This window comes from Mobula birostris, chromosome 19 (assembly GCF_030028105.1).
Source record: "Mobula birostris isolate sMobBir1 chromosome 19, sMobBir1.hap1, whole genome shotgun sequence".
In the NCBI taxonomy this organism is placed as follows: domain Eukaryota; kingdom Metazoa; phylum Chordata; class Chondrichthyes; order Myliobatiformes; family Myliobatidae; genus Mobula; species Mobula birostris.
The window spans coordinates 14,887,411-14,913,998 of record NC_092388.1 but is presented as its reverse complement, the minus strand read 5'-3'; the positions used below and the strand labels follow the sequence as shown (position 1 = coordinate 14,913,998).

General features: G+C 43.7%; 1 protein-coding gene across 1 annotated transcript in view; it reads right to left on the bottom strand.

Moving 5' to 3' along the window:
- Positions 1 to 5,919, bottom strand: part of nsun2 (NOP2/Sun RNA methyltransferase 2) — a 33,634-nt gene extending 27,715 nt beyond the window's left edge. The window contains 6 exon segments of the mRNA XM_072283269.1: positions 2,797 to 2,954; positions 5,652 to 5,726; positions 5,728 to 5,766; positions 5,768 to 5,851; positions 5,853 to 5,900; positions 5,902 to 5,919. Coding sequence (XP_072139370.1) covers positions 2,797 to 2,954; positions 5,652 to 5,726; positions 5,728 to 5,766; positions 5,768 to 5,851; positions 5,853 to 5,900; positions 5,902 to 5,916 — 419 coding nt within the window. The 5' untranslated portion in view covers positions 5,917 to 5,919.
- Positions 5,920 to 26,588: the final 20,669 nt, after the last annotated feature.

The following is a 26,588-nucleotide window of genomic DNA, read 5'->3' as shown; positions in this document are numbered from 1 at the left end:
AAGGGTTGTACTGACACTGATGAAGGTTCAAAGGAGGTTCAAGAAGATGATTCCAGGATTGAATGGCTTGTCACATGAAGACCATTTGATGGCTCTAAGCCTCTACACATGGATTTCAGAAGATTGAGGGGTGACCTAGTTGAAACCAATCGAATGTTGAAAGGCCTCAATAGAGTGGATGTGCAGAGGATATTTCCTATGGTCCAGGACCAGTGGACACAGCCTCAGAATAGAGGGATGTCCTTTTAGAATAGAGATGAGGATGAATTTCTTTAACCAGAGAGTGGTGAATCTATGGAATTCATTGTCACAGGTGGCTGTGGAGGCCAAAGTCATCAGGTATATCTAAGGTAGAGGCTGACAGATTCTTGATTGTTCAGGGCAAGAAGGGATACGGATAGAAGGCAGGAGATTGGAGCTGAGAGGGGAAATGGATCAGCCTTGATGAAATGGCGGAGCAGACGTGATGGACCAAATGACCTAATTCTGCTCCTCCATTTTATGAACATATGGTCTAATGTTGATTTCAGTCTCTTTAACTAAACCAAGTATTCCAACTGGACAAGATGGGTGAAGGAATCAGAATGAAATATAATAACGTTGAGTATGGCTGCAGAGCAACACTAAAAGGGCATGGAATGAGATTCAAAGGATGCTGAGGGATGGGAGAAAAATGGATGGAGCCTAGCAGTTTGTATCAAAATAAAAAGAGAACATGTTCAGTTACAAACTCAGGATGATATGGATTGTGAAAAATATAGACAAGCGACAGCTGAACAAGTGAAAAATGACTAGGAGAATGGTGACAAATTACAAAGTCAGTGTGACAGAGACAGTAGAAAATCTTAAAGAGTAAATCTGTGCATTAGCTGAAGACTTGAGAAAACAAAAGCAGAAATGTGTAAGAATCGAAGTGAACTATATGAAGCTAAGAGACGAACAGTACAAACGGGCAGAGCAGGGTCCTATCACTGATTCACCAATCCCATCCCACCCCTGAGATATATGCCCTACACCAGGCAATAATCCAAAGCAATGCCTCTATCCGAACTTCGAGGAATTACAAAATGGATGTGACACCGACATGACAGTGACCTCCAGTAAGTCAAAGGATTGGCAGCCATGCCTTGACTAGCTCCAATGAAGACCAAGTGAAGCTGTGCAGGAATGGCAGTGGATCCTAAGAAAGAAGGCAAGTGCTTTCCCATCAACTTGCTGAAGCCAAGGAAATTAATACATGGTTCAAAGAGATTCCACATCCTAAAAAAAAAGTTTGATAGCTGGACTGAACTTTCCGGTTCAACACTAACAGATTGGGAAAAGGTAATCGGTTGCAAGCAAAGGAATTCCAAGGATGTCTCTGAATATGAGGAGGAATGCTACAGGATAGCATGGTTGAACTACTCAGCAGTGTGAACATTAAATGAAGTTAACAGTGGAATTTGACTATAGTTCACTGAAGTCAACCTTCATGGATGGCCTAAAACCAAATGTTGCCAGAATGGTCAGGTTAACAAAATCAAATTAGAATGAACCCAACACCTTATACAGTCAATTATTGAATATTATTAATAGTGAATATCATTAAATAGATGGAAGTTTGAGTAAGAGCAGAAATGGTGAACTCCTGCTGACCAATGAAAAAAGCAGGACCAAATCCCTAAAGGAGCATGTCACCATTGTGATAAAATGCTACATTGGATAAAAGTTGTTGGGCCAAAGAAACAAGGTGGTCAACAGAGACAGGCTCAACAATAAGCTGAACCATTCACTCCACCAATGTTGGAAGACCCTGGCCTGATGGCACTGTTTCAGCAAATGACTACTGATCAACAAAGGCAACGCTTTGACATAAATAACGTCATTTCAAAACTTTAAAAATGACAAACTCCTCTGCAGCTCGTTCACCCTAATCAAGCGAAAAACAGTCTTTATTTACCCAACTGATTGAAAATGAATGTACTGATTTCTTATTAGATACTGGAGCTGATCTAATATGTATAAACAAAACTATTGTCCAAAAAGGCAACATAACACTGACCAGTATTTTCAGAGATGTGCACACAGGGCTGGGGGACAGGAAATGACTCTATCCAAATCCAGACCAGCTGAAGTGTGGCTTGCTTCTCATCTATGAGAATGGGAGACATCTCGCAACCTCTCCTTGGAATGGTTAACTTTCTGACCTGAGTTCATGAAGACTGGAGCATGATGCAGTTGGTCAAACCTGAACTAATAAATCACCCAATAAGGTCAAAAGACAAAAATGATTGTGGCCTGCGGAAATGGACCCTGTCAAGTTTACTGGAAGGGTACCCCTTGTATATGCAGCAGTTTCCTCACAAGAACTTCACCTTATTCTTGATTTGTGAAGATGACAATATTATCTCTGGATGCAACAATGCCAATTCCTACTGACTGTGGCCTGTCAGTCAGCAAGTCAAAGCTCTAATTACAAAGGGATACAAAATGAAATGATTTCCATAAGCATTTATGTAAATCAGCTGAACTAACATTTCAAGTCAAGGAAACGTTAATTCTGCATCATATTTGACAGGTACTGTCTGGCCTGCTGAACACTGCCAACATTTTGTTTTTATTTCAGAATTTCAGCATCTGTTGTACTTTTGTTTTGGACAGAGGCCAACACAAAAGCAAATGTTCTGCTTTTCAGATAAAACAGGGTGCAAAGAACACAAACATTGTTATCTAGTTTAGTTTCATAACAGTACACATTAACAGTATTATTGCAATCACAATAGAAAAATAAAGCAGCTTATCTTCTAATTCAATTACCTCTTGTATCCAGTTATCCGAAAAGTAGCTGGCAAAGGCTCTCTCATGGCTGCCATAAACTGATCCCACTCCCCCTCAGGAACAATCTTTTGCCCTTGGTAATATTCTTCATAGAGTTTATTTTCTTTAATAATTTCTTGGTAGCCAGCTCCCCAACCCTGTAAAATACAAAGGATCATACAACTTATGGCAAGAACATTGTACTTTCAACTACAGAACAAATACTCCAATCTTCACTGTAATTATGATGTAAAGGTTCCTTTGCATGGCACAATGGACAATCAACATATTGTACACATACAGTCATACAGCCATGAATTATGGAAACAGGCCCTTCAGCCATGCTGATTAAGTTCTCTATCTGAGCCAGTTCCATTTGGCCCATTTCCAAAGTACATTTATTATCAAAGAATGTATAAATTATACACCCAAAGAACCCAATTTAAAAAAAGACCATAACCACTGTGCAGAGAAAGAGGAAAAATAACACACATCATGCAAACAATCGAATCAGACAGCGTTCTGAACCAGACTGAGTCTTAGATCTGCTCTCTGGAGCAACCAGGGCAGAATGCACAAGCCTCGATCTCAAGTCCATAATTTAGCAGGCAAAAATGCTGCAAAACTTGTAGAAATGACAGCCACCGGAGAGAAGAATGAACGTCCCGGGAGAGCAAGTGAAATCAGCCTGACCCTCCCCTCTGCACTCAGGCCTTCCAGTCTATCTGGGCCGACACTTAAATTGTCCAAGCACGGAGTAGTACCTCGCTCTAGGATCTGGCCCTGGTGCAGCGAAACACACAGACGGCAGAGCCAGAAGCCATTCTCAATCTCACCAAATCAGCTTGACGCTTAATGCGATCCAAACTTGCATCCGGGTTAGGCAGACAGGCATTGAAACTCTTCCCTATTGACTCCTCTCCAAATCCTTCACTCCGGCAGCAACACCAACTCTATCTGTGAATGCATCTAGAAAACGTTGCATTCCAGCTTTGCAATACATCAGTACGACTCATCCTTCAAATCAGCTTCGCCTCTGCTTGCTTCTTGATTGTTTGCAGTGATATTTGACCACAATTTACTTCAGAAAAGGTGTTATTAGTAATGTCTGTAGTCATATTTCTTGACTAGTATAAATACCAGATTACCAGAAAGTTGTTGCACAACTTCAATAGCGCCATCTTAAACTTGAAGTGTATTCCACGACACTTCTTGCTTTATTTTGATCCAAATTACCAGAATTTTAAAAAAATTGTAAATGCATCCACCTCCACATTTGCAAGGCTGCACCGGGAGTTGCGTGCATAGTTTTGGTCACGGCATTATAGATAAGAGGTCATTAAGCTGGAAAGATTGCAAAGAAGACAGGAGGGCATAGATAGAGCGAATACACCCAATATTTTTCCGCAGGGAAAGCAAAGCAAAAATTAGTGTATATAGGGTCAAGGTGAGAGAGGAGAGATTTCAAATGGCAAATCCCAACCTGGGGTCCATAGACCCCTCGGTTAATGGCAAAGGTCCATGGCATAAAAAAACGTAGGGAACCCCAGCTCTAGTAGCTTGTTGCACATGCCCCCCACCATGTGTAGAAAAACTTTCCCCCTCAGGTCCCCTTCTCACATACTGATGCCTTGTAGTTTTAAGACTCCCCTAATCTGGGGGGGGGGGGAGAGAAGGGGGGGAGTTTTGACCATTCATCTTATCTATCCTGTTTCCAATTGAGACACTTTATTTGGACTGAAGCCTCCAGAAACACTGATTGTTCTTTCTCTCCATAAATGTTGCTTGACCTGTTGAGCTCCACCAACACCTTGAGTCCAGCACCTGCAGTCTCCAACCTATTTCATTGCCCACTATACCACCAATTGTGGTGGCACCCACACACTTATTAACCATGCCAGCTATATACTCAGATGTCAGACAATGCACCCATCACTGATCTTTACACCACACCGCTGTTCACTGGTCTGCAATCTGGAAAACAACTCTCCACTGCCAACCAAGCCAATTCAGAATCAGATTTAACATCAATAGTAGACATCATGAAATTATATACCCAGTTGGCCAGCTCATCCTAGATTTCCTGTGATCTAACCTTTCATGCAGGAGGATCTTGTCAAAGGCCTTGCTAAAAATCCACGTGGGTAATATCTGCCCTCACCAATCTTTGATCACCTCTCAAAAGAAGTCAAATTTGAGAGGCACGATTTCCCATGCACAAAGCCATGCTGGTCGTTGCTTTTTCCAAATGTTGGTAGATCCCGTCTCTCAGAATCCATCCTCTGTAGTAAAGTTCCCACCGCCGACATTCGGCAGACCGATCTATAGCTCCCTAGCCCGTGTCCTTACGCCTTTCTTAAATAAATGAACCACATTGTCTACCCTCCCGTCTTTCGGTACCTCCCCCGTGGCTAAGGATGCCCGTACACACGCCCTGTGGGGAGGAAAAAAGGCTTGGGCCAAGCACATGCCCTCTTGTAACAGGAGGCAATTCAAACCACTATCTCTGAATCCACACACTTTGTCCCAGAAATTACGTCCCCACGTTCCCCAATCCTACTTTGCTTTGTTCTGAGATTTGGGACGATTCCAGTTGTGGCCGGAGAGAAACTAGAACACAAGGTTTAAGCATCGGCAACGTGGATTCAAAACGAGAAGAGGCCTGCGAGAGAGCGTGAAACCATCAGTGAAAGCAAACCAGATTTTAGGTTAATTGGTGTGGCCCATCTGAAAGGTGCCGGAAACCCAACAAAACATAAATATACTACAGCCTGTGGCTTGCTGGCAGAGCCGGTTTTGAGGGTCATTTACGGGCACAGAGTGATGGGGCCGCGCCCGACCACTTTAATACCTACAGGCTTGCGGTCGGTGTTTTCACGGTCTCTAGGTCTGTTCTTTCGCCTCCCCATGCTGCGGAGCAGATAAAGGAACCGAGGAACCGTGCTGGTACCGCTCACTAAATATGACAGGGAAGCGGAAACCCGAGCCGCCTCCGCCACCGGGAGGCTGGAAGCTGGAGGGCGAAGCGGGTGGTGCGCCTGACACCAGACCCCAAGAGACCGGCTCCCGAGACTACGCATGCTCCAAGGCCTTCCACGCCCGACGGCCGGCGCCGCGCATGCTCCGAAACTAACCAAACGGCCTTGGAGCCGTTCGTGTATTCAAACAGCGCATGCTCCGAGGTAGACCTCGCTAACTACCGATGCACAGTGACTGATCACGATTAAACTATCTCCCTACGTGAGGGTATCCTCCTCTCCAGATCACTTATGAACTTACTGAGTACCTCCCCTCCCCAACAATACAGTAAGTTTTCAGTCATCATTGTTCCTTATGAGTTTATTTTCTTCCTAACTCCAGATTATATATTGAATTTAAATTTCACATCCACATGGCGCGATTTGAACTCCAGTCTCTTTACATGGCTGCAGTTGCATAGGCACCAGCCCTGTCATCCCTGGTACCTGTACCCACCAGTTTTGTGGCTTCTGAGATGCCTCTACTTGGCTAGATTTGTGAAGGCTCAATGTAGAGTGCAAGGTACATTCAAAATTAATGTTTAATCCAGACAACAAAAATTCTGCAGATGCTGGAAATTCAAGCAACACACATAAAAGTTGCTGGTGAATGCAGCAGGCCAGGCAGCATCTCTAGGAAGAGGTGCAGTCGACGTTTCAGGCCGAGACCCTGACGAGTCCTGACGAAAGGTCTCGGCCTGAAACGTCGACTGTACCTCTTCCTAGAGATACTGCCTGGTCTGCTGCGTTCACCAGCAACTTTTATGTGTGATGTTTAATCCAGTTAGTTATTGGTTAAAAAAACACCCCAGTATTATGTTTTCCCATTTGATGTGTCACGAGAAAGCTCAAGTAATGTTTAATTATAACTGTGTATACATTAGTAAATCGATCTGTCTCATGCCACACACATCAAAGTTGCTGGTGAACGCAGCAGGCCAGGCAGCATCTGTAGGAAGAGGTACAGTCGACGTTTCAGGCCGAGACCCTTCGTCAGGACTAACTGAAGGAAAAGTGAGTAAAGGATTTGAAAGTTGGAGGGGGAGGGGGAGGGGGAGGGGGAGATCCAAAATGATAGGAGGAGACAGGAGGGGGAGGGATGGAGCCAAGAGCTGGACAGGTGATAGGCAAAAGGGGATACGAGAGGATCATGGGACAGGAGGTCCGGGAAGAAAGACAAGGGGGGGGATCCCAGAGGATGGGCAAGAGGTACATTCAGAGGGACAGAGGGAGAAAAAGGAGAGTGAGAGAAAGAATGTGTGCATAAAAATAAGTAACAGATGGGGTACGAGGGGGAGGTGGGGCCTAGCGGAAGTTAGAGAAGTCGATGTTCATGCCATCAGGTTGGAGGCTACCCAGACGGAATATAAGGTGTTGTTCCTCCAACCTGAGTGTGGCTTCATCTTTACAGTAGAGGAGGCCGTGGATAGACATGTCAGAATGGGAATGGAATGTGGAATTAAAATGTGTGGCCACTGGGAGATCCTGCTTTCTCTGGCGGACAGAGCGTAGATGTTCAGCAAAGCGGTCTCCCAGTCTGCGTCGGGTCTCGCCAATATATAAAAGGCCACATCGAGAGCACCGGACGCAGTATATCACCCCAGTGGACTCACAGGTGAAGTGTTGCCTCACCTGGAAGGACTGTTTTCCTCCCTTACCACCATACAGGGCCCCAGACAGAGGGATCTCCCCCTCCCCCTCAAACTTTCAAATCCCTTACTCACTCTTCCTTCAGTTAGTCCTGACGAAGGGTCTCGGCCTGAAACGTCGACTGCACCTCTTCCTAGAGATGCTGCCTGGCCTGCTGCGTTCACCAGCAACTTTGATGTGTGTTGCTTGAATTTCCAGCATCTGCAGAATTCCTGTTGTTTGTCTCATGCCATTTTACATTTCACCTCTGATGAGAAAATACGTGTAATGCTAAATTATTATCTATTACCCCTCTCCCTGCATTGCACTGAAGCAAGTTAAACCATTTTTACAATGCTGTTTACGTCATAAGTATGCGCTGTTATTTTGTATTTCTGCACATTTTATCCAATGTCTATATTTCAACCTCTAACTTTATTTTTATTTAATTCTTTATTTTTTTTCATTGTTGGATGTTGGTTTTAGTGCATGTTACACCCTAACCAACTCACCAGAGCAAATTCCTAATACATATAATAATATTAATAACTTCAGTTATATAGCACCTTTCATCCATTCAGATGCAGGCTCAAAGTGCTTTATGTAGCTCAATATAGTCACAAAATATGGGACAAAATTAAAAATCATAAGTAAGGACAAACATTATATAGAATAAAATGTAATTGAATATACCAAACTATATAAGTGTAATCAATGCCAATAAGAATTCAGTTATCTTATAAGTAGGTCAAATTTTTAAAAAGTAAGTTCTTCAAAGTGTTTTGAAACATTCCGCAGTACTGGCCTGGTGTATCTCAGTGGGTATAGTATTCCAGATTTTTGGTGCATAAGAGGAAAGGGCTGCATCACCAGTTTTTATGTGCTTGTCTCTAGAAACACTAAGCAAACCAGTATTTATGGATCTAAGATTACGATTAGGGATGTAAGGGGATAGACATTTCAAAGTATATGGAGGAGCTAGATTATTCAGAGCCTTATATACAATTAAGAGCATTTTAAAATTGGTCCAAAAGGACACAGGCAGCCAGTGTAATGATGCCAAAACAGGTGAAATGTGCTTAGGTTTTCTTTTTGTAGGTGTATATGGCGAATAAAGTTGATCCTTGAAGTTGAAGTTTCACAGTGCAATGCTCAGATAAATTGTTTCTCATTGTAAAATTCAAAGGAATAAGATATGCTTTTGCAGGGTTGCTAACTGTGATGGAATGTGTTTAAGAATGTAAGGAGTAGGAGCAGGAGGAGCCGTTGCATTTGGGCCTTCAGGCATTCTCTGCAATTCATCAAGATCATGGCTGATTTAACAGGATTTCGCTCTCCTACTCTCTCCTATTTCACTTGGTTGCCTTAATATCACTGGACAACAATTTTTTTCAAAAGTGTTGCTTCCTCAGAATTGTTTTTGTTTATGATAAACTGCTTGAAGATGAACACAAATATAATTTCAGACTACTTCTATCACGTAGGAATTTGGAGAAACAACAAATTAACTTTTATTGGATACTGTATGTGTTTAATTACATAATGGTGCTGATGTTTTGCAATAGTTCAACGAAGTTAAAAATACCTTGTTAATGATTTTCATTTGTACTTAGTGTCTGAGGCTTCTCGCTTAACTGTCCAACAATAATTCACCAGCATTGATGGATTCCCATTACCCTGGTGTCTTTTCTCCATGACCTCAATGTCCTGGTGAAACCTTTCACCATGCTTGTCACTAACAGCACCAAGATTTGCAGGGAAGAAGTCTAAATGGGAATGCAGAAAATGGATCTTTAGTGACATGTTGCATTTCATGGTTTTATATGCTTGAAGCATGCTTCCAACCAGCTACATGTAGTTTGGTGCTCTGCAGGTGCCGAGAAATATTTCAGCAACTTCCTTGAATGCCTTCCATGTGATTTTCTCCGGTCCCACTAGAAACTCTTCAAATTGCCTGTCATTGGTGACCTGTTTGATTTGTGGACCAACAAAAATGCTTTCCTTAATCTTGGCATCAGTTATTCTGGGAAGCATCTGTCTCAAATATCAAAATCCTTCATAGAAATGTTTGTGCCTGGTGATAGCAAATTCCATCTTTACAGTTCTGAACCCAATAATTATTACTGAAACCGGTCCTGCCATGCAGCAGCCGGGCTGCCTAAGTATGTCCAAGCATACCTGGACAAGGTAGGAAACTATCCAGCTTACATTGTAGAAAACATTTTAATTAACTTGAATTATGAATTGAAATAATAAAGATAAGTTTATTAAAAAAAGGTGCGTGATAGGGAAATTTCATGGTGATTTTCATGATCAGTAGCCCAAAATTCATAAGATTCAGGAAGCAAAATCTTTGTTGTCCAGTGTATCCAGAAAATATATGATCTGTTTTTTGAATAAATTCAATAACTGAGCCTCCGCAACTCTTTGACATACATAAAATATTCCAAAGATTCACCAACCTCAACATAAAGAAATTTCTATTCATCGTAGTCCCAAGTAACCTGCACCTTATTCTGATCCCTTATTCTAGTCAAAGATTCTAAGAACGTTTATCGTCGAAGTATGTATGTGGTGTACAATCATATGATTTACCTTCCCACAGACAGCAAGAAAACAGAGAGAACCATGGAATCCATTCAAAGAAAAACATCAAACACCAGCCTCCCATGCGCAAAAAAAATCAAATCATGCAAATGGCAAAAAAAAGCGAAGAACACAGATTATAAAACACAAAATTGAAAGAGTCCAGGCATATTCAGTTCAGCTCAGCTCAGTTCAAGCTAGCTTTGTGTCATTTGTTATCTTCAGGCTGCCCGATAAAAATTGCCCAAAATAGCAACAAAAAAAAGAGTGACTGGAAACCAGAAACATGACATGAACTGCAGCGTCCAATTCACAAACTGTGTCAAGTAAACCTCGCTCAATACTTAGGACTCTGGTAGCATCGAGTGAGAGTGAGAGGGATCATCACATGCAGACACCTTCCTCTGCAGCAGTGAACAAGAGGCTGTTAGACAGCACTGGATACCCATACACCTCAATGATTTCAATCTTCATTGACACTGAGATTGGCGATAAATGGAGCCAATTGTGGGTTTGCTCCATACTTCTTGGCCTTCAGGCGCATGCTTCACTCGAAACCTCACCGAACACCCTTGGTGACAGCAAAGTGCCAGATCGCTCAACCAGCCCAAAAATACACCACCAAAGTGCAGATCACTGGCTCCAGCAGCAGCGGAAACATACTTGAAAGAAAAAGAAGTGAAAGAAGGAGTTTCATGAACCATCCGCAGGATGTCGTATGCAGTTGTGTTGTTTGCAGGTGCCATCTTCTTCCAGAAGTCAATAGAAAGACGAGTCTATTGTCGTATGCACGAGAATATGCATGCGCAAGTGTAATAAAAAGACTTACTTGCAGTACCACTGCAGCCACGTAGCATCAGACACAATATTCACCAGAAAAATATAAACTAACAACATAAATTATACAAGAAAGAACACAAAATGAAGAGATAAATGCTAACACCTCTTATAAAGTAAAATCAAGAGACATAGGTGATAACAGAGCTTCACGTCCAGATGAGATCAGTGTCTTCAATGCTCGCTTTGACTGTCAAAACATCACAAACTCTATGGCCCCCAGTGTGAACATCTTTCAGGAGGGTGAACCCACAGAAAGCATCTGGCCCATCTGGTACCCGTGCTGATCAGCTGGCTGCAAGGTTCACTGACAACACACACAAAATGCTGGAGGAACTCAGCAGGCCAGGCAACATCTAAGGGAAAGAGCAAACGGTCGTTGTTTCCGGCCGAGATGCTTCATCAGGACTTAGTGAACTGCTCATTCTTCTCTATAGAGTCACAACCACGGATTTGGCAGCGCAGTAGATACGGCAATTGCACTTGTGAATATGCATGTGTCAGCTAATTATTATTTTTAATCATGATAGTATTTAACTCTGTACGTGCCGTCATAGTGCTTGTCGAGACTTGGACAGGGCACAGCAACGCTTTGCTGCCTGTTTGCATCGGCCTTGCCAGAGAAATTGGGCTGTTGAGTCAACTGACTCTGAAGACTAGCGGTACTTGTTCAATATTTAGATGTTCTTTTCAGCCACAGTGTAGGCTTCGTTTCCCATTTTGAGAGTTTTAGTTGACGGCCCTGTTTGGCCTAGCGTTTATTGTTTTATTTCCCCGTTAACACTGTTCGCATTAAAGTCTTGTGAACTATCGACCCGCTTCAGTGTCTCTCATTCCGCACTTGGGCCATATCCGAACCGGCTGACATACAGATGCTGCCTGGCCTGCTGAGTTCCTCCAGCATTTTGCGTGTGATGCTTGGATTTCCAGCATCTGCAGATTTTCCCGTCTCGGGGTTCACTGAGATCTTTAATCTCTTGCTTCAGCAGTCCACCAACTTCAAGCAAGCTTCATTTATACCAGTGCCTAAGAAGAATGTGGTTACCTGCCTTAAAGACTATTGTCCAGTTGCACTTACATCCACAGTGTTTTGAGAGGTTGATGATGAAACATATCAACTCCTGCCTGAGAAGTGACTTGAGAATCTACTCCATTTTGCCTACTGGCACAATAGGTTCGAGCAGGTGCCATCTGATTGGCTTTTCACTCAACCCTGGAACATCTGGACAGCAAAGGGGCATACATCAGGATGTTCCATATCGACTACACCTTGGCATTCAATACTATCATCTCCTCAAAACTAATCAATAAGCTTCAAGATCTTGGCCTCGATACATCCTTGTGCAATTGGATCCTTGATTTCCTCACTTGCAGACCCCAGTCAGTTTGGATTGGCAACGTCGTCATCTCCTCCGCAATCTCCATCAGGACAGATGTGCTTAGCCGCTTGCTCCACTTGCTTTATATTTATGATTGTGTGGCTAAGCTCCAATGCCATATTCAAGTTTGCTGATGACACCACTGTCATAGGTTGAATCAAAGCTGGTTATGAATCAGCAGATAGGAGGGAGACTGAAAATCTTGCTGAATGGTGCCACAACAACCCCTTACTCATTGTCAACAGGACCAAGGAGCTAATTATTGACTTTAGGAGGAGGAAGTCAGAGGTCCAAGTCAGTGTGTGGACACATGGCCAAGTGGTTAAGGCATTGGACTAGCTACCTGAAGGTCGTGAGTTTGAGCCCCAGCTGAGGGAATGTGTTGTGTCCTTGAGCAAGGCACTTAATCACACATTGCTCTGCGACGACACTGGTGCCAGGCTGTATGGGTCCTAATGCCCGTCCCTTGGACAACATCGGGGTCGTGGAGAGGGGAGACTTGCAGCATGGGCAACTGCTGGTCTTCCATACAACCTTGCCCAGGCCTGTGCCCTGGAGAGTGAAGACTCTCCAGGCGCAGATCCATGGTCTCGCAAGACTGATGGATGCCTTCTTTAATAATTTCAGAGGACCTGTCCTGGGCCCATTACGTAAGTGCAATCACAAAGAAAGAACAGCAGTGCCTCTACTTCTTTAGGCGTTTGCGAAGTATTGTAGTGACATCTAAAACTTTGACAAACCTTTATAGATGTGTACTGCAGAGTGTATTGACTGGCTGCATCACAGCTGGTATGGAAACTCCAAAGCCCTTGCACAGAACGGCCTACAAAGAGAAGTGGATACGGCCCAGTCCATCACAGGTACATCTCTCCCCACCATTGAGCATGTCTACACAGAGCATTGTCACAGGAAAGCAGCATTCATCATCAGGGACCCCCACCACCCAGGTCATGCTCTGCTCTTGTTGCTGCCATCAGGAAGAATGTATAAGAGCCTCAGGTCCCACACCACCAGGATCAGGAACAGTTATTACCCTTCAACTATCAGGCTCTTGAATGAAGGAGGATAATTTCACTCAACTTCACTTGCTCCATCACTGAAATGTTCCCACAACATTTGGACTCACTTTCAAGGACTCTTTATCTCATGTTCTCAATATCTATTGCTTATTTATTTACCATTATTGTTTCTTCCTTTTTGTATTTGCACAGTTTGTTGTCTTTTGCACAGTGGTTGTTTGCGCTGTTAGTGTGGTCTTCCATTGATTCTATTATGGGTTTGGATTTCTTGAGTATGCCTGCAAGAAAATGAGTCTCAGGGTTGTATATGCCGAAATATATGCAATTTGATAAAAAAAATCCTTTGAACTTTGAACGATTAGAACAGAAAACAAAGTCCATTGTAGTGTTCAGTGATTAGAATTGTGCAAGTTGGTTTAAGAACTAAATGGTTGATGGGAAGTAGCTGTTCTTGAACCTGATGGTGTGAGACATCAGGATTTTGTACTTTCTGCTCGAAAAAGGCATGGCCCAGACTCTTTTGCCAAGGGGAGCCTACTTTTAGTTTCCAACTTTTTGAAACATGTAAGCTTCAATATAGCTTCTTCTCATTATTCTAAAGTCTAGTGTATACAGGTCTTGTATACTCACAAACACGAGAAAGTCTGCAGGTGGTGGAAGTCCAAAGCAACACACACAAGATGCTGGAAAGTTTCTGCAGGTCAGGCAGCATCAGCGGAAATAGATAAACAGTCAATGTTTCAGGCCAAGACCCTTCACCAGGACTGAAATGGAAGGGGGAAGATGCCAGAATAAAAAGGAGGGGGGAGAGGAAGGAGGCCAGCTGGAAAGTGATAGGTGAAGCCGTGTGAGTGGGAAAGGTAAAGGGCTGGAGAAGATGGAATCTGATCGGAGAGGCATGTGGACCATAGGAGAAAGGGCTGGAGAAGATGGAATCTGATAGGAGAGGCATGTGGACCATAGGAGAAAGGGCTGGAGAAGATGGAATCTGATCAGGGAGGTGTGTGGACGATAGGAGAAAGGGCTGGAGAAGATGGGATCGGATCGGAGAGGCGTGTGGACGACAGGAGAAAGGGCTGGAGAAGATGGAATCTGATCAGATAGGAGTGTGGACCATAGGAGAAAGGGAAGGAGAAGGGGACCCGGAGAAGTGATTAGGCAGGTAAAAATACTGAGTGAAGAATAGAAGATGGAAGGCGGGTTTGGGGGAGAGAGGGGGAATTACCAGAAGGAGAAATCAATATTCGTGCCATCAGGTTGGAAGCTATCTGGATGTAATCTTGGCACAAGAGGAGGCCATGGACCAACGTGCCTTATCTTCTCAATTTCTTCTCGTACCACAAATGCATCATCACTGGAATCAGTCATGTGATTATTTTGCTGTTATTCTCTAATGGTTACCTTTTAGGGACCAAGACTAGAGACTTAAGAAAAAAACACACCAATATCCGATGTAATTGTATGAAGAGGCCAATATCCAATGTAATTTCATGAAGACATCTCACAACCTTGCAAAATAATATACCATTTACCCTCTGAATTAGGAGCTACTCCTACACATTGTCTTTCAATGCCTTCTGTTCAAGTTCCCCTCAGTCATTTCAAACATGAACATTACCCAATCAGTCCACTTTTTTGTTTATGCAGTCTCCTGGTTCCCTGGCGTAATGCCCCTTTCCATCTGAAAATGTCTTCAGTTCTACACTTCTCTGACAACTCTGTGCACATCCAGTTCTGCACTCTTGATTCCTTACAACGGTAAAGAAAGACGTCCTGCCCATCAAAATCAATGATAGCTGTCAGAGCATTCTCATCAGTCCATTCCTCCCTACCCACCCTTCCCACTAATTTAACCTACTTTCTACCATATGCTCATCAACTTTCCTTTGATTCTTTTGCTGTCCATCTACACTATGGACATACTGTATTACCAGTCGTCAAATAATCTGTGAGCATGACTTTCAGATATGGGAGGAAAGCGAAGGATCTGGATGAAACTCAGTGGTCACGGGGAGAACATCCATCTGGCTGGAACTGTGGGACAGCTGCACTAATGCCACACCACTGTCTCACCCTAACTTCCTCTGCAAGACCTCTGGTAATCATATCTTTGAATTCCCTTCCCAGACCTCTTTGCTACAACACACTGCTTAAAACCTACCTACTTGATCAACCTTTTCTAACACATATTATTTATTTATATAACTGCATGCAATATAGTCCTCATGAGTAATCTCTTTCTCTGCTGAATTTTTACTACTGGTGCATACACTCCAACAAAGCCATAGTGGAAGAAAAGATCAGAGTATAAGGGACTGACAGTGATAGCTAAGGAGGCAGAGGTATGATTAGTGATGATTGTTGAGGAGGAGGAAGAGGAGGAACAGGGTTGGAAATGCAGATTGTTTTGTGAAAAACAGCTGCCTTGTGTTAAATAAGAATGTATTCATATGAATCGCAAGTACATTTATAGTGACATTGAGAATATTAGAGATGACTTACATGATTGAGTGATGCAATTATCAACTTCCTGAGTCTGAGGAAGTACATTTACATGTGAAAATGAAGAAGATACCATGTAGTTTCATAAGCTTCATTTTTATTCTTATTTTTACTTACAGATACAGTACCGTAACACTCCCTTCTGGCCCAATGAGCCCACGCTGGCTAATTACATCGGTGTGACCAATTAACCTGCTAGCCCATGCATCTTTCCTCCAGAAGGACCACAACCTTATCATTGGGTTTGGAGGCTTGCATGCCTCAATGATCTGGAGAGCTGTGTTGGCTGGAGTCAGGGGTTTATGCTTTGACTCTTCGTGGGGTCAGTCATGATGAACAGGTCATAGGGTAGAGGACAGGCTAAGAGTGATCCACCCTTCCTCCAGGTCCAGGGGCTAACAACCCTGACTGGTAAAACAAAATTACTACGCAAACAGCAGTGAAGGATCCTTCTACAATTGAGTGTGACGGTATTCCTGAGTCTCCACCTGGGACCTGCGTAACTGACAGTAGTGAAAACTGAGAGGAAGCTCCTGACACAATGAAGGAAGCCCTGAGCCCCTGCCCTGAAGGAAGAAATGGAGGACCTTCATTGCTGCCGGAAATACCAGTGACGTAACGGGCAGTAACTGTGCGTCTTTGGAATGTGGGAGGAAATCATAACAGCCAGAGAAAACCCACACGGTCACAGGGTGAACATACAAACTCCTTACACACACTGGCAGAATTGAACCTGGGTCATTGCTGCAACAATAGAGTTACATTAACCACTATGCCGTCAGCAGTATTGTTTCATTTAATTGGATGTTTAAATAGTAAAAGGGTAATCAAAGGAGAATTGGGGCAAAATAACAAAACTGAGAATTTGTTCACAGATGATAAAGCCAACAGTTAGGTCCTAAATGATACTATGCATCTGTCTTCACCAAGGAAAAGAAAAGAGCTTGCTTATAAACCAGTGGTTCCCAATTTTTTTTAATGCCACGGACCAATAAGGGGTCTGTGGACACAGGTTGAGAACCCTGTTCTAAATCATAGCAAAGAAGAAGATAACTGAGATATGCAATACATTAAAAATTAGATTAAAGATAAAAAAAGATGAGCTTTATTTGTCGCATATATATATTGAAACATTGAAACAATGACCAACACCGTCTGAGGATCGTGCTGTGGCTAGCCAACATGTGTTTCTTATGCTTCTGATGGCAACATAGCACGCCCACAATTTATTAACCCTGATCTGTAGATCTTCGGACTGTGGGAGGGAAATGGGAGAATTTTGGAAGAAAGCCGCACGATCACGGGGCCAACGTACAACCTCCTTACAGCCAGTGGCAGAAATTGAATCCTGATCTTACAGCTGGTGCTGTGAAGCATTAAGCCAAGTGCGGTGCTACTGTGCTGCCCCGATAACATTCGGAATATGGAGGTACTAGAAAATTTAGCTGAACTTCAAGTAGGCCACCAGGACTGGATTGGATTCTGAGGCAAGGTCAGTAGGATATTGCTGGGAGCCCAACTGCAATCTCTCAGAATCAGATTCAGCTTTATTATCATTGGCGTGCGATGAGAAATTTGTTGTTTTGTAAAGCCTCAATCCTCTTTACTATTGGAATGTTCACTGCTCTTTGGACAGAGTCATATATCACGGAAACAGGCCTTTCGGCCCAAATGATCCATGCTGACCACAGCATCCTCCCTGCTCGTCCCAGTTGCCTGCATTTGGCTCCTAACGCTCTAATGTTGCATTTTCTGCTGCCATTTGGAACTGAGAGCCTGAACACCTTCAGGTGCCAATGTAAGTGATCTGGGTGCCAGAGATCCTGCAGAAAGATGAAATGTAGATAGTTTGGGGAGCATCAGTTGTTCATCTTAAGCAACTTAGAGTCATAGAGTAATACGGCACAGAAACAGATCCTTCAGCCTAACTGGTACCCCACTGACCACAACTTCTTCCCTGTTAGTCCCTGTTGCCTGCACTTGGCCCACAACCCTCCAAGCTCAAGCCCATCCCTTCCATGTACACTGCTTATAAAAATTATTCATTCCCCCCCCCCACCGGAAGTTTTCATGTTTTATTGTTTTACAACATTAAATCACAGTGGATTTAATTTGACTTTTTTTGACACTGATCAATAGAAAAAGGCTCTCTTGTGTCAAAGTGAAAATAGATCTCTACAAAGTGATCTAAATTAATTACAAATACAAAACACAAAATAATTGATTATGCAAACACGAGGAAATCTGCAGATGCTGGAATTTCAAGCAACACACATTAAAAAATTGCTGGTGAATGCAGCAGGCCAGGCAGCATCTCTAGGAAGAGGTACAGTCGACGTTTCAGGCCGAAACCCTTCGTCAGGACTAACTGAAAGAAGAGATAGTAAGAGATTTGAAAGTGGGAGGGGGAGGGGGAGATCCAAAATGATAGGAGAAGACGGGAGGGGGAGGGATGGAGCCAAGAGCTGGACAGTTGATTGGCAAAAGGGATATGAGAGGATCATGGGGCAGGAGGGCCAGGGAGAAAGAAACGGGGAGGGGGGAACCCAGAGGATCTCTAAAACTTTTAACCTTTCCTTTCAACCTAACAGGAACATAAAGATTCTGTACTCTCAAAATTTCACCTTTAAATGACCTCCATTTCTCTATTACATTCTTCCCATAAAACAAATTGTCCAAATCCACTCCTTCTAAATCCTTTTGCATCTCTTCAAAGTTAGCCTTTCTCCAATCAAAAATCTCAACCCTGGGTCCAGACCTATCCTTCTCCATAATTATAAGTACTTCCACTGGTAGGGAGGGAGGGGGGTGGTGATGTGGATTCAGTCTGCCACTCTCTGCAGCTTCTCACATTCATGCACATTTGAATTGTTATGCCAGACCAGTCAGGATATTATCAAAAGTACATCTGTAGAAGCTTGCAAGTATCGGACCTCGGACTTCAACTACTGCACAGAGTCTTGTCATCTTCAGAAGTTTTCGGATGACTCTGCCATAGTTGGATGCATCAGCAAGGGAGATAAGGCGGAGTACAGGGCTACGGTAGGAAACTTTGTCACATGGTGTGAGCAGAATTACCTGCAGCTTAATGTGAAAAAGACTAAGGAGCTGGTGGTAGACCTGAGGAGAGCTAAGGTACCGGTGACCCCTGTTTCCATCCAGGGGGTCAGTGTGGACATGGTGGAGGATTACAAATACCTGGGGATACGAATTGACAATAAACTGGATTGGTCAAAGAACACTGAGGCTGTCTACAAGAAGGGTCAGAGCCGTCTCTATTTCCTGAGGAGACTGAGGTCCTTTCACATCTGCCGGACGATGCTGAGGATGTTCTCTGAGTCTGTGGTGGCCAGTACTATCATGTTTGCTGTTGTGTGCTGGGGCAGCAGGCTGAGGGTAGCAGACACCAACAGAATCAACAAACTCATTCGTAAGGCCAGTGATGTTGTGGGGATGGAACTGGGCTCTCTGACGGTGGTGTGTGAAAAGAGGATGCTGTCCAAGTTGCATGCCATCTTGGACAATGTCTCCCATCCACTACATAATGTACCAGTTGGGCACAGGAATACATTCAGCCAGAGACTCATTCTAACAAGTTGCAACACAGAGCGTCATAGGAAGTCATTCCTGTCTGTGGCCATCAAACTTTACAACTCCTCCCTTGGAGGGTCAGACACCCTGAGCCAATAGGCTGATCCTGGACTTATTTCCTGGCATAATTTACATGTTACTATTTAATTATTTATGGTGCAACTGTAACGAAAACCAATTTCCCCTGGGATGAATAAAGTATGACTATGTATGTACGATGACATGCTTAACATTCTAAAAAAGAAAGATTAGATTAGATTAGATTCGACTTTATTGTCATTGTGCGGAGTACAGATACAAAGCCAATGAAATGTGGTTAGCATCTGACCAGAAATGCAAAGAATTGTGTTATTTACAAAATAACTGCGAATAAAAAGTGCTACTATAATTTTTCCACGATCTAGTTGTAAATTCTTTTAGTATATTTTCTTTTCTTGCTGGCGGTTTGATGTTTATTTTTAGAAGCTTTTTGTATGACGCATGGCTCCGGGGTTGTACACCTAATGGGTTCTCTTTTTTTTTCTCACTTTTCTGCTCAGTAGGTTTTTTTGTTATCACAAAATTTTGTTTTCAATCTTTAAGGTGATGGGTTTTTTTGAGGCATTGTTAGTGTTGTTCCTTCGATGTACTCATGTTATTTTTCCTATATATATACAATAAAAAGATATGAAAAGAAAGAAAAAGTAAGTGCTACAGCACACTAATATAAAAGTACTGAGGCAGAACAACATGGGTGCAATACTGTGTGGCGCTGTGATGTGAGGTTCAGCAGGGTCACAGCCTGGGTAGGGAAGAAGCTCTTCCTGCACCTGCTGGTGAGGGAGATGCTTGCATGCCCTCCTTATTCCTTGTACACAAGGAGCTAGAGAGCCCAAAAACATGGAGTCATAGCAACAACTTTTCACTCAATGTCAGCAAAGCAAAGGAGTTGGTCATTGACTTAATTCAGTGCCACAGTCAATACAGAGAATACTGAAACCTTGGCTCAGTAATGCCTTAGGGCGAATGGGTCATGTTGGAGAAGAGACTCTTCAGTGTAATCGACAATATAGATAATAGTGAATTCTTGGCAACACCCACAAAATGCTGGAGGAATTCAGCAAGTCAGGCAGCATCTATGGAAATAAACAGTTGATGTTTTGGGCCAAGACTTTTTTCTTCAGGACTGAAAAGGAAGGGGGCAGACACCAGAATAAAAAAGGTGGGGGAAGAGGGGGAAGGGGGATAGCTAGCAAGTGATTGGTGAAGCCAGGTGGGTTAGATAGATAAAGGGCTGGAGAGAAGGACAAGTTCCCAGGAGGGATACATGGCTGTGGTGGAGAGTCTGGGTGAGTACATGGTTGAAGATTTGGAGGGCAGCAGAGATCACAGAGGGGAAGCACTGAGAACTCTTGGCTCGGTAACACAAAATAATCTGCAGATGCTGGGGTCAAAGCAACATTCACAACAGGCTGGAGGAACTCAGCAGGTCGGGCAGCATCCGTGGAAAAGATTGGTCGACGTTTAACGACGTTTATCGTTTCCACGGATGCTGCCCAACCTGCTGAGTTCCTCCAGCGTGTTATGAGTGTTGCTTTGACCCCAGCATCTGCAGATTATTTTGTGTTTACGATTCGCTACTCCGCTGCGAAGTCTCTTCGAGGTACGCCTACCCTGAAGAAGTTTAAATCTTCTCTTTGACGGGAGTTCAGTGAGACCCTCTCCCACTGCTCCCCTCTGTGATCTCCGCCTCTCTCCAACTCTTTGACCATGTCCTCACTACTTGTTTTTCACCTGGAACCTACCAGCCTTCTCCTTCCCACCCTCCCACCTCCACCTTCTTTATAGGGCCTCTGCCCCTTCCCTCTTCAGTCCTGACGAAGAGTTCCAGCCGGAAACGTTGACCGATCTTTTCCACAGATGCTGAGTTCCTCCAGCGTGTTGTGAGTGTTGCTCTGGCTCGGTAACACAAGTATGGCTAATGGGTCATGTCGCAGAGAGATAAAGGGGGACTCTTCAGTGTAGTCTACAATATGGATAATAGTGAATTCTTGGCAACACCCACATAAAATGCTGGAGGAACTCAGTGGGTCAGGCAGCATCTATGGAAATAAACAGTTGATGTTTCAGACTGAGACCTTTCTGCAGGACTGAAAAGGAAGGGGGAAGGCACCAGAATAAAGAGGTGGGGGGGGGGGCACGGAGAGGATAGCCAGTAAGTGATTGGTGAAGTTAGGTGGGTTGGAAAGATAAAGGGCTGGAGAATCAGAATCTGGTTTATTATCACCGGCATGTGACGTGAAATTTGTTAACTTAGCAGCAGTAGTTCAATGCAATACATAATCTAGCAGAGAGAGAGAAAAAAAATAATAAATCAAATAAAACATAATAATAAATAAACAAGTAAATCAATTAGGTGTATTGAATAGATTATTTTAAATGTGCAAAAATGGAAATACTGTATATTAAAAAAAGTGAGGTAGTGTCCAAAGCTTCAATGTCCATTTTGGAATGGGACGGCAGAGGGGAAGAAGCTGTTCCTGAATCGCTGAGTGTGTGCCTTCAGGCTTCTGCATCTCCTACCTGGTGGTAACAGTGAGAAAAGGGCATGCCCTGGGTGCTGGAGGCCCTTAATAATGGACACTGCCTTTCTGAGACACCACTCCCTAAAGATGTCCTGGGTACATTGTAGGCTAGTGCCCAAGATGGAGCTGACTAGATTTACAACCTTCCGCAGCTTCTTTCGGTCCTGTGCAGTAGGCCCTCCATACCAGACAGTGATGCAGCCTGTCAGAATGCTGTTCACGGTACAGCTATAGAAGTTTTCGGGTGTATTTGTTGACATGCCAAATCTCTTCAAACTCCTGATAAGGTATAGCTGCTGTCTTGCCTTCTTTATGACTACATCAGGCATCAGGTTAGATCCTCAGAGATCTTGACACCCAGGAACTTGAAGCTGCTCACTCTCTCCACTTCTGATCCCTCTATGAGGATTGGTATGAGCTCCTTCATCTTACCCTTCCTGAAGTCCACAATCAGCTCTTTCATCTTACTGACATTGCGTGTCAGGTTGTTGCTGCGGCACCACTCCACTAGTTGGCATATCTCACTCCTGTACGCCCCCTCATCACCACCGGAGATTCCACCAACAATGGTTGTATCGTCAGCAAATTTGTATATGGTATTTGAGCTATGCCTAGCCACACAGTCATGTGTAAACAGAGAGAAGGACAAGTTCCCAGGAAGAATACATGACTGTGGTAGAGAGTCTGGGTGAGTACATGGTCGACGAGCTGGAGGGCAGTGGAGATCACAGAAGGGAAGCAGTGAGAACTCTTGGCTCTGTAACACAGTAAGGCTAATGGGTCACGTTGCTGAGAGATAAAGAAGGAATCTTCAGTATAGTAGACAATATTACTTACTACTTGTTACGCTGCTGGCATTTAGGGCAGCAGTGAAGGTGCTTCATCTCTGGCAGTGATCAGAGATTCCCTCATTGTATCACTTTTCACTTTCACTTCTCAGTTTTCACTTTGTCAGTCATGCAAGTCCTGGATGGAGACTCGGGAATACTGTCGCACTCAGATGTAGAAGGATTCTTCATTGGTGCTTTCATAACAACTTAGTTTTACCAGTCAGGGTTGTTAGCCCTGAGCTGAACCTCTGAGCATGGAGGACCGGTGGACCACTCCTAGTGTGGCCTCTACCCTTTGAGCTGTTTGGCATGGGCGACCCAACAGCCAAAGCCTAAAGCCCTGACTCCAGCCAACGTAGCTCTCTAGGTCATTGAGGCATACAAATCACAAGGGGGAGTAGAGAATATAGAGAATAGTGAATTCTTGGCTCTGTCACACAGTAGAGTCAATGAATCATATTGCAGAGAGATAAATGGGGACCCTTCAGGGTTGATACTAAACAGTGAAAGAATGTAACATGCTCAAAGCAGCCGGAGCCACAAACTGTGGGGTAAGCTGAAATATGGTGAACTCATGCCTGGATACCAGCTCAACATGAACGACTTTAATTCCAGGATGGAATCTTGACATTGTGGTGGCATCTGTTAGTTTCGCGAGACCATTGATCTGCACCTGGAAAGTCTTGCTTCAGTCTGTGTTAGAGCAGTGTCTGTTGTGGCTGTAGAGGCCCACACGGGAGTGACAGTCTCGGCTGCATCGACTGCACTTGAAGGCGCTGTCCTCCAGTGTTGTCTTGGTGCTGTTTTTCCGACGAATGTGCTTTTCTTCAGCAGCAAGCCTCAGCTTCTCTTCTCCTCTTTTTAGACCTCTGCGTAATTCCAGCCTCCAGTGAGAGCGATCGCTTGCGATGTCCTCCCACCTCTCGACGTTCATTTTCAGTGACTTCATGTCTCTCTTGCAAACGTCTTTGAAACGAAGATGGGGCAGCCCTTGTGCTCTCTTGCCTGAGGTCAGTTTCCTGTAGAGCAGGTTTTTCAGGATCCTCCTGTCTGACATGCGGTGTACGTGGCCCAGCCAGCAGAGACGGGGTCGTTGGAGCAGCGTGAAGAGGCTGGGTACCTGGGCGCAGGCCAGGACCTCATTGTTGGTGACTCAGTCAGTCCACGTGATGTCTAGGATGCGTCTCATTACCGACTGCTGAAGAGCTGAGTAAAGCCATCGACAGCCTGCCCACTGGGAAGGCACCAGGATTGGATGGCATTCCACCAGAGGCCATCAAATGCGCAAAGGGCGTCCTGCTAAACCACCTTGACATTGTACATATAAAGTCGAAGTGGAACTCTTGACACTGCAAAACATTTGCTTTTTCTACATAACACTTGCACAATAGAGTGAGTGCGAGGAGGTGAAGTAGGTAGGAAACGGTACAAGAAGAAATGAAAACATTGGATCAGCAAGTGTTTGTTCCAGGACAAATGTTGATATCAGCTTGTGGTAAAGAGAAAGCCTGTTCTGAAGATAAACCTTGAATTCAGTGTGAATTCTTTCCATCTACATCCAGAAGGGGCTCCTGTTTACATCAATGCTGAGGTTGAGGCCTTTGAGATCATCAGATCTCTAGGAGTGAGTATCACCAGTAGCCCATCCTCATCTGATCATGTTGATGCTATAGCCAAGAGATCACCCTAAGGAGGTAAAGGAATTTGGATCTTCACCAATTCCTCAGGAGATAAAGGAATTTGGACCTTCACCAATTCATAGTCATAGTCATACTTTATCGATCCTGAGGGAAATTGGTTTTCGTTACAGTTACCCACCTAGCTTCATCAATCACTTGCTAGCTATCCCCCTTCCCCCTTCCCCCTCGTTTACACTACGCTGGATAATTTTGAAAACGCCGATTTCGAGTAAAAACAACAGGCATCCATACTAAGCGTTTTTCGAAATACCTCTGTCCACATTAGACGGATATTTGGGTGAATCTCCTCCTACTGGGCAAACGCAGGACACACAGAAAACAAGCCAAGAGGAAACGGTATATTTGGTGCGCGTTTGTCCAGTTACAGACTAGAAAAACTTAAAAGGAATTGCTCTTTGCTCTCGCGCAGGAGGACTTAAAACTAAAAAAAAATACCGGAGCGTATGGAGGCAACCGACAGGGAGTTCACGGACAGTATGACCCGGCTGACGACGAACATTGAAAAACTGACTAACTCTGTTGCATTAATAAAGTGCCTTGTTAAATGTGTAAAACGTGCATCAGTGTTATCTTGTATTTCCATACAATGTTACATTAGGCTGTTACACATCTATTGTCAGAGAAGTACTTGCATAAATAGGTAAACCACCTTGCTTCTTGGTTCTTGATCCTCCAGAATATTCCGCATGGAATTTAAACTGGAGGTGGCGGAGGGTGTTTTCTGTCCTTACCTTCGTACAAGCAAGGACAGAAAACAAGGCAAAGTGAGTATACTTATTTATTCAGTAAGCAATGGGTCGAAGTATTTGGTGAGTATATTTCTGACTCTTCTGGCTTCAGTCTCGTTGCTGTCTGTTCTGAAATTGTTAGGTTCTGCGAAGCGCAGAATCAAATATCGCTGTGATGAATGTACGCTCTAAACAATAAAGTAGTAATAATAATAATAAGAAGAATAAGAAAAAAGCAATGAAATGCCGCGCTGTCGCCATCTGTTTCGGCACGTCATGACAGCGGTTTTAAAAAGCTCCGGTTACCCTGTACACACTGCAACGGATATTAGGCGTTTTCAAATTTATTCACTCTGGAGACCGTTTCTGAAAGTCTCCGTTTTCGGGGGCTGAAAATGCCGTTTCAGTTGGACAGAAGGTCAAAACGAAGAGAAAAAGCTTCGTTTTCAAAATTATCCGGTGTAGTGTGGATGTAGCCTTTATCTCTCTGCAACATGACCCATTCGCCCTAAGGCAATACTGAGCCAAGGATTCAGTATTCTCTGTATTGTCTGTGGCACTGAAGTAAGTCAATGACCAACTCCTCTGCTTTGCTGACATTGAGTGAAAAGTTGTTGTTATGACTCCATGCTTTTGGGCTCTCTAGCTCCTTGTGTACAAGGAATAAGGAGGGCATGCAAGCATCTCCCTCACCAGCAGGCGCAGGAAGAGCTTCTTCCCTGAGGCTGTGACCCTGCTGAACCTCACATCACAGCGCCACACAGTGTTGCACCCATATTGTTCTGCCTCAGTACTTTTATATTAGTGTGCTGTAGCACTTACTTTTTATTCGCAGTTATTTTATAAGTAACACTATTCTTCGCATTTCTGGTCAGATGCTAACCACATTTCATTGGCTTTGTATCTGTACTCAGCACAATGACAATAAACTTGAATCTAATCTAATCTAATCTTTTTTTTAGAATGTTAAGCATGTCACCGTACATACATAGTCATAGTCATACTTTATTGATCCTGGGCGAAATTGGTTTTCGTTACAGTAGCACCATAAATAATTAAATAGTAATAAAAACATAAATAATTAAATAGTAATATGTAAATTATGCCAGGACATAAGTTCAGGACCAGCCTATTGGGTCAGGGTGTCTGACCCTCCAAGGGAGGAGTTGTAAAGTTTGATGGCCACAGGCAGGAATGACTTCCTATGACGCTCTGTGTTGCATCTCGGTGGAATGAGTCTCTGGCTGAATGTACTCCTGTGCCCAACCAGTACATTATGTAGTGGATGGGAGACAGTGTCCAAGATGGCATGCAACTTGGACAGCATCCTCTTTTCAGACACCACCGTCAGAGAGCCCAGTTCCATCCCCACAACATCACTGGCCTTACGAATGAGTTTGTTGATTCTGT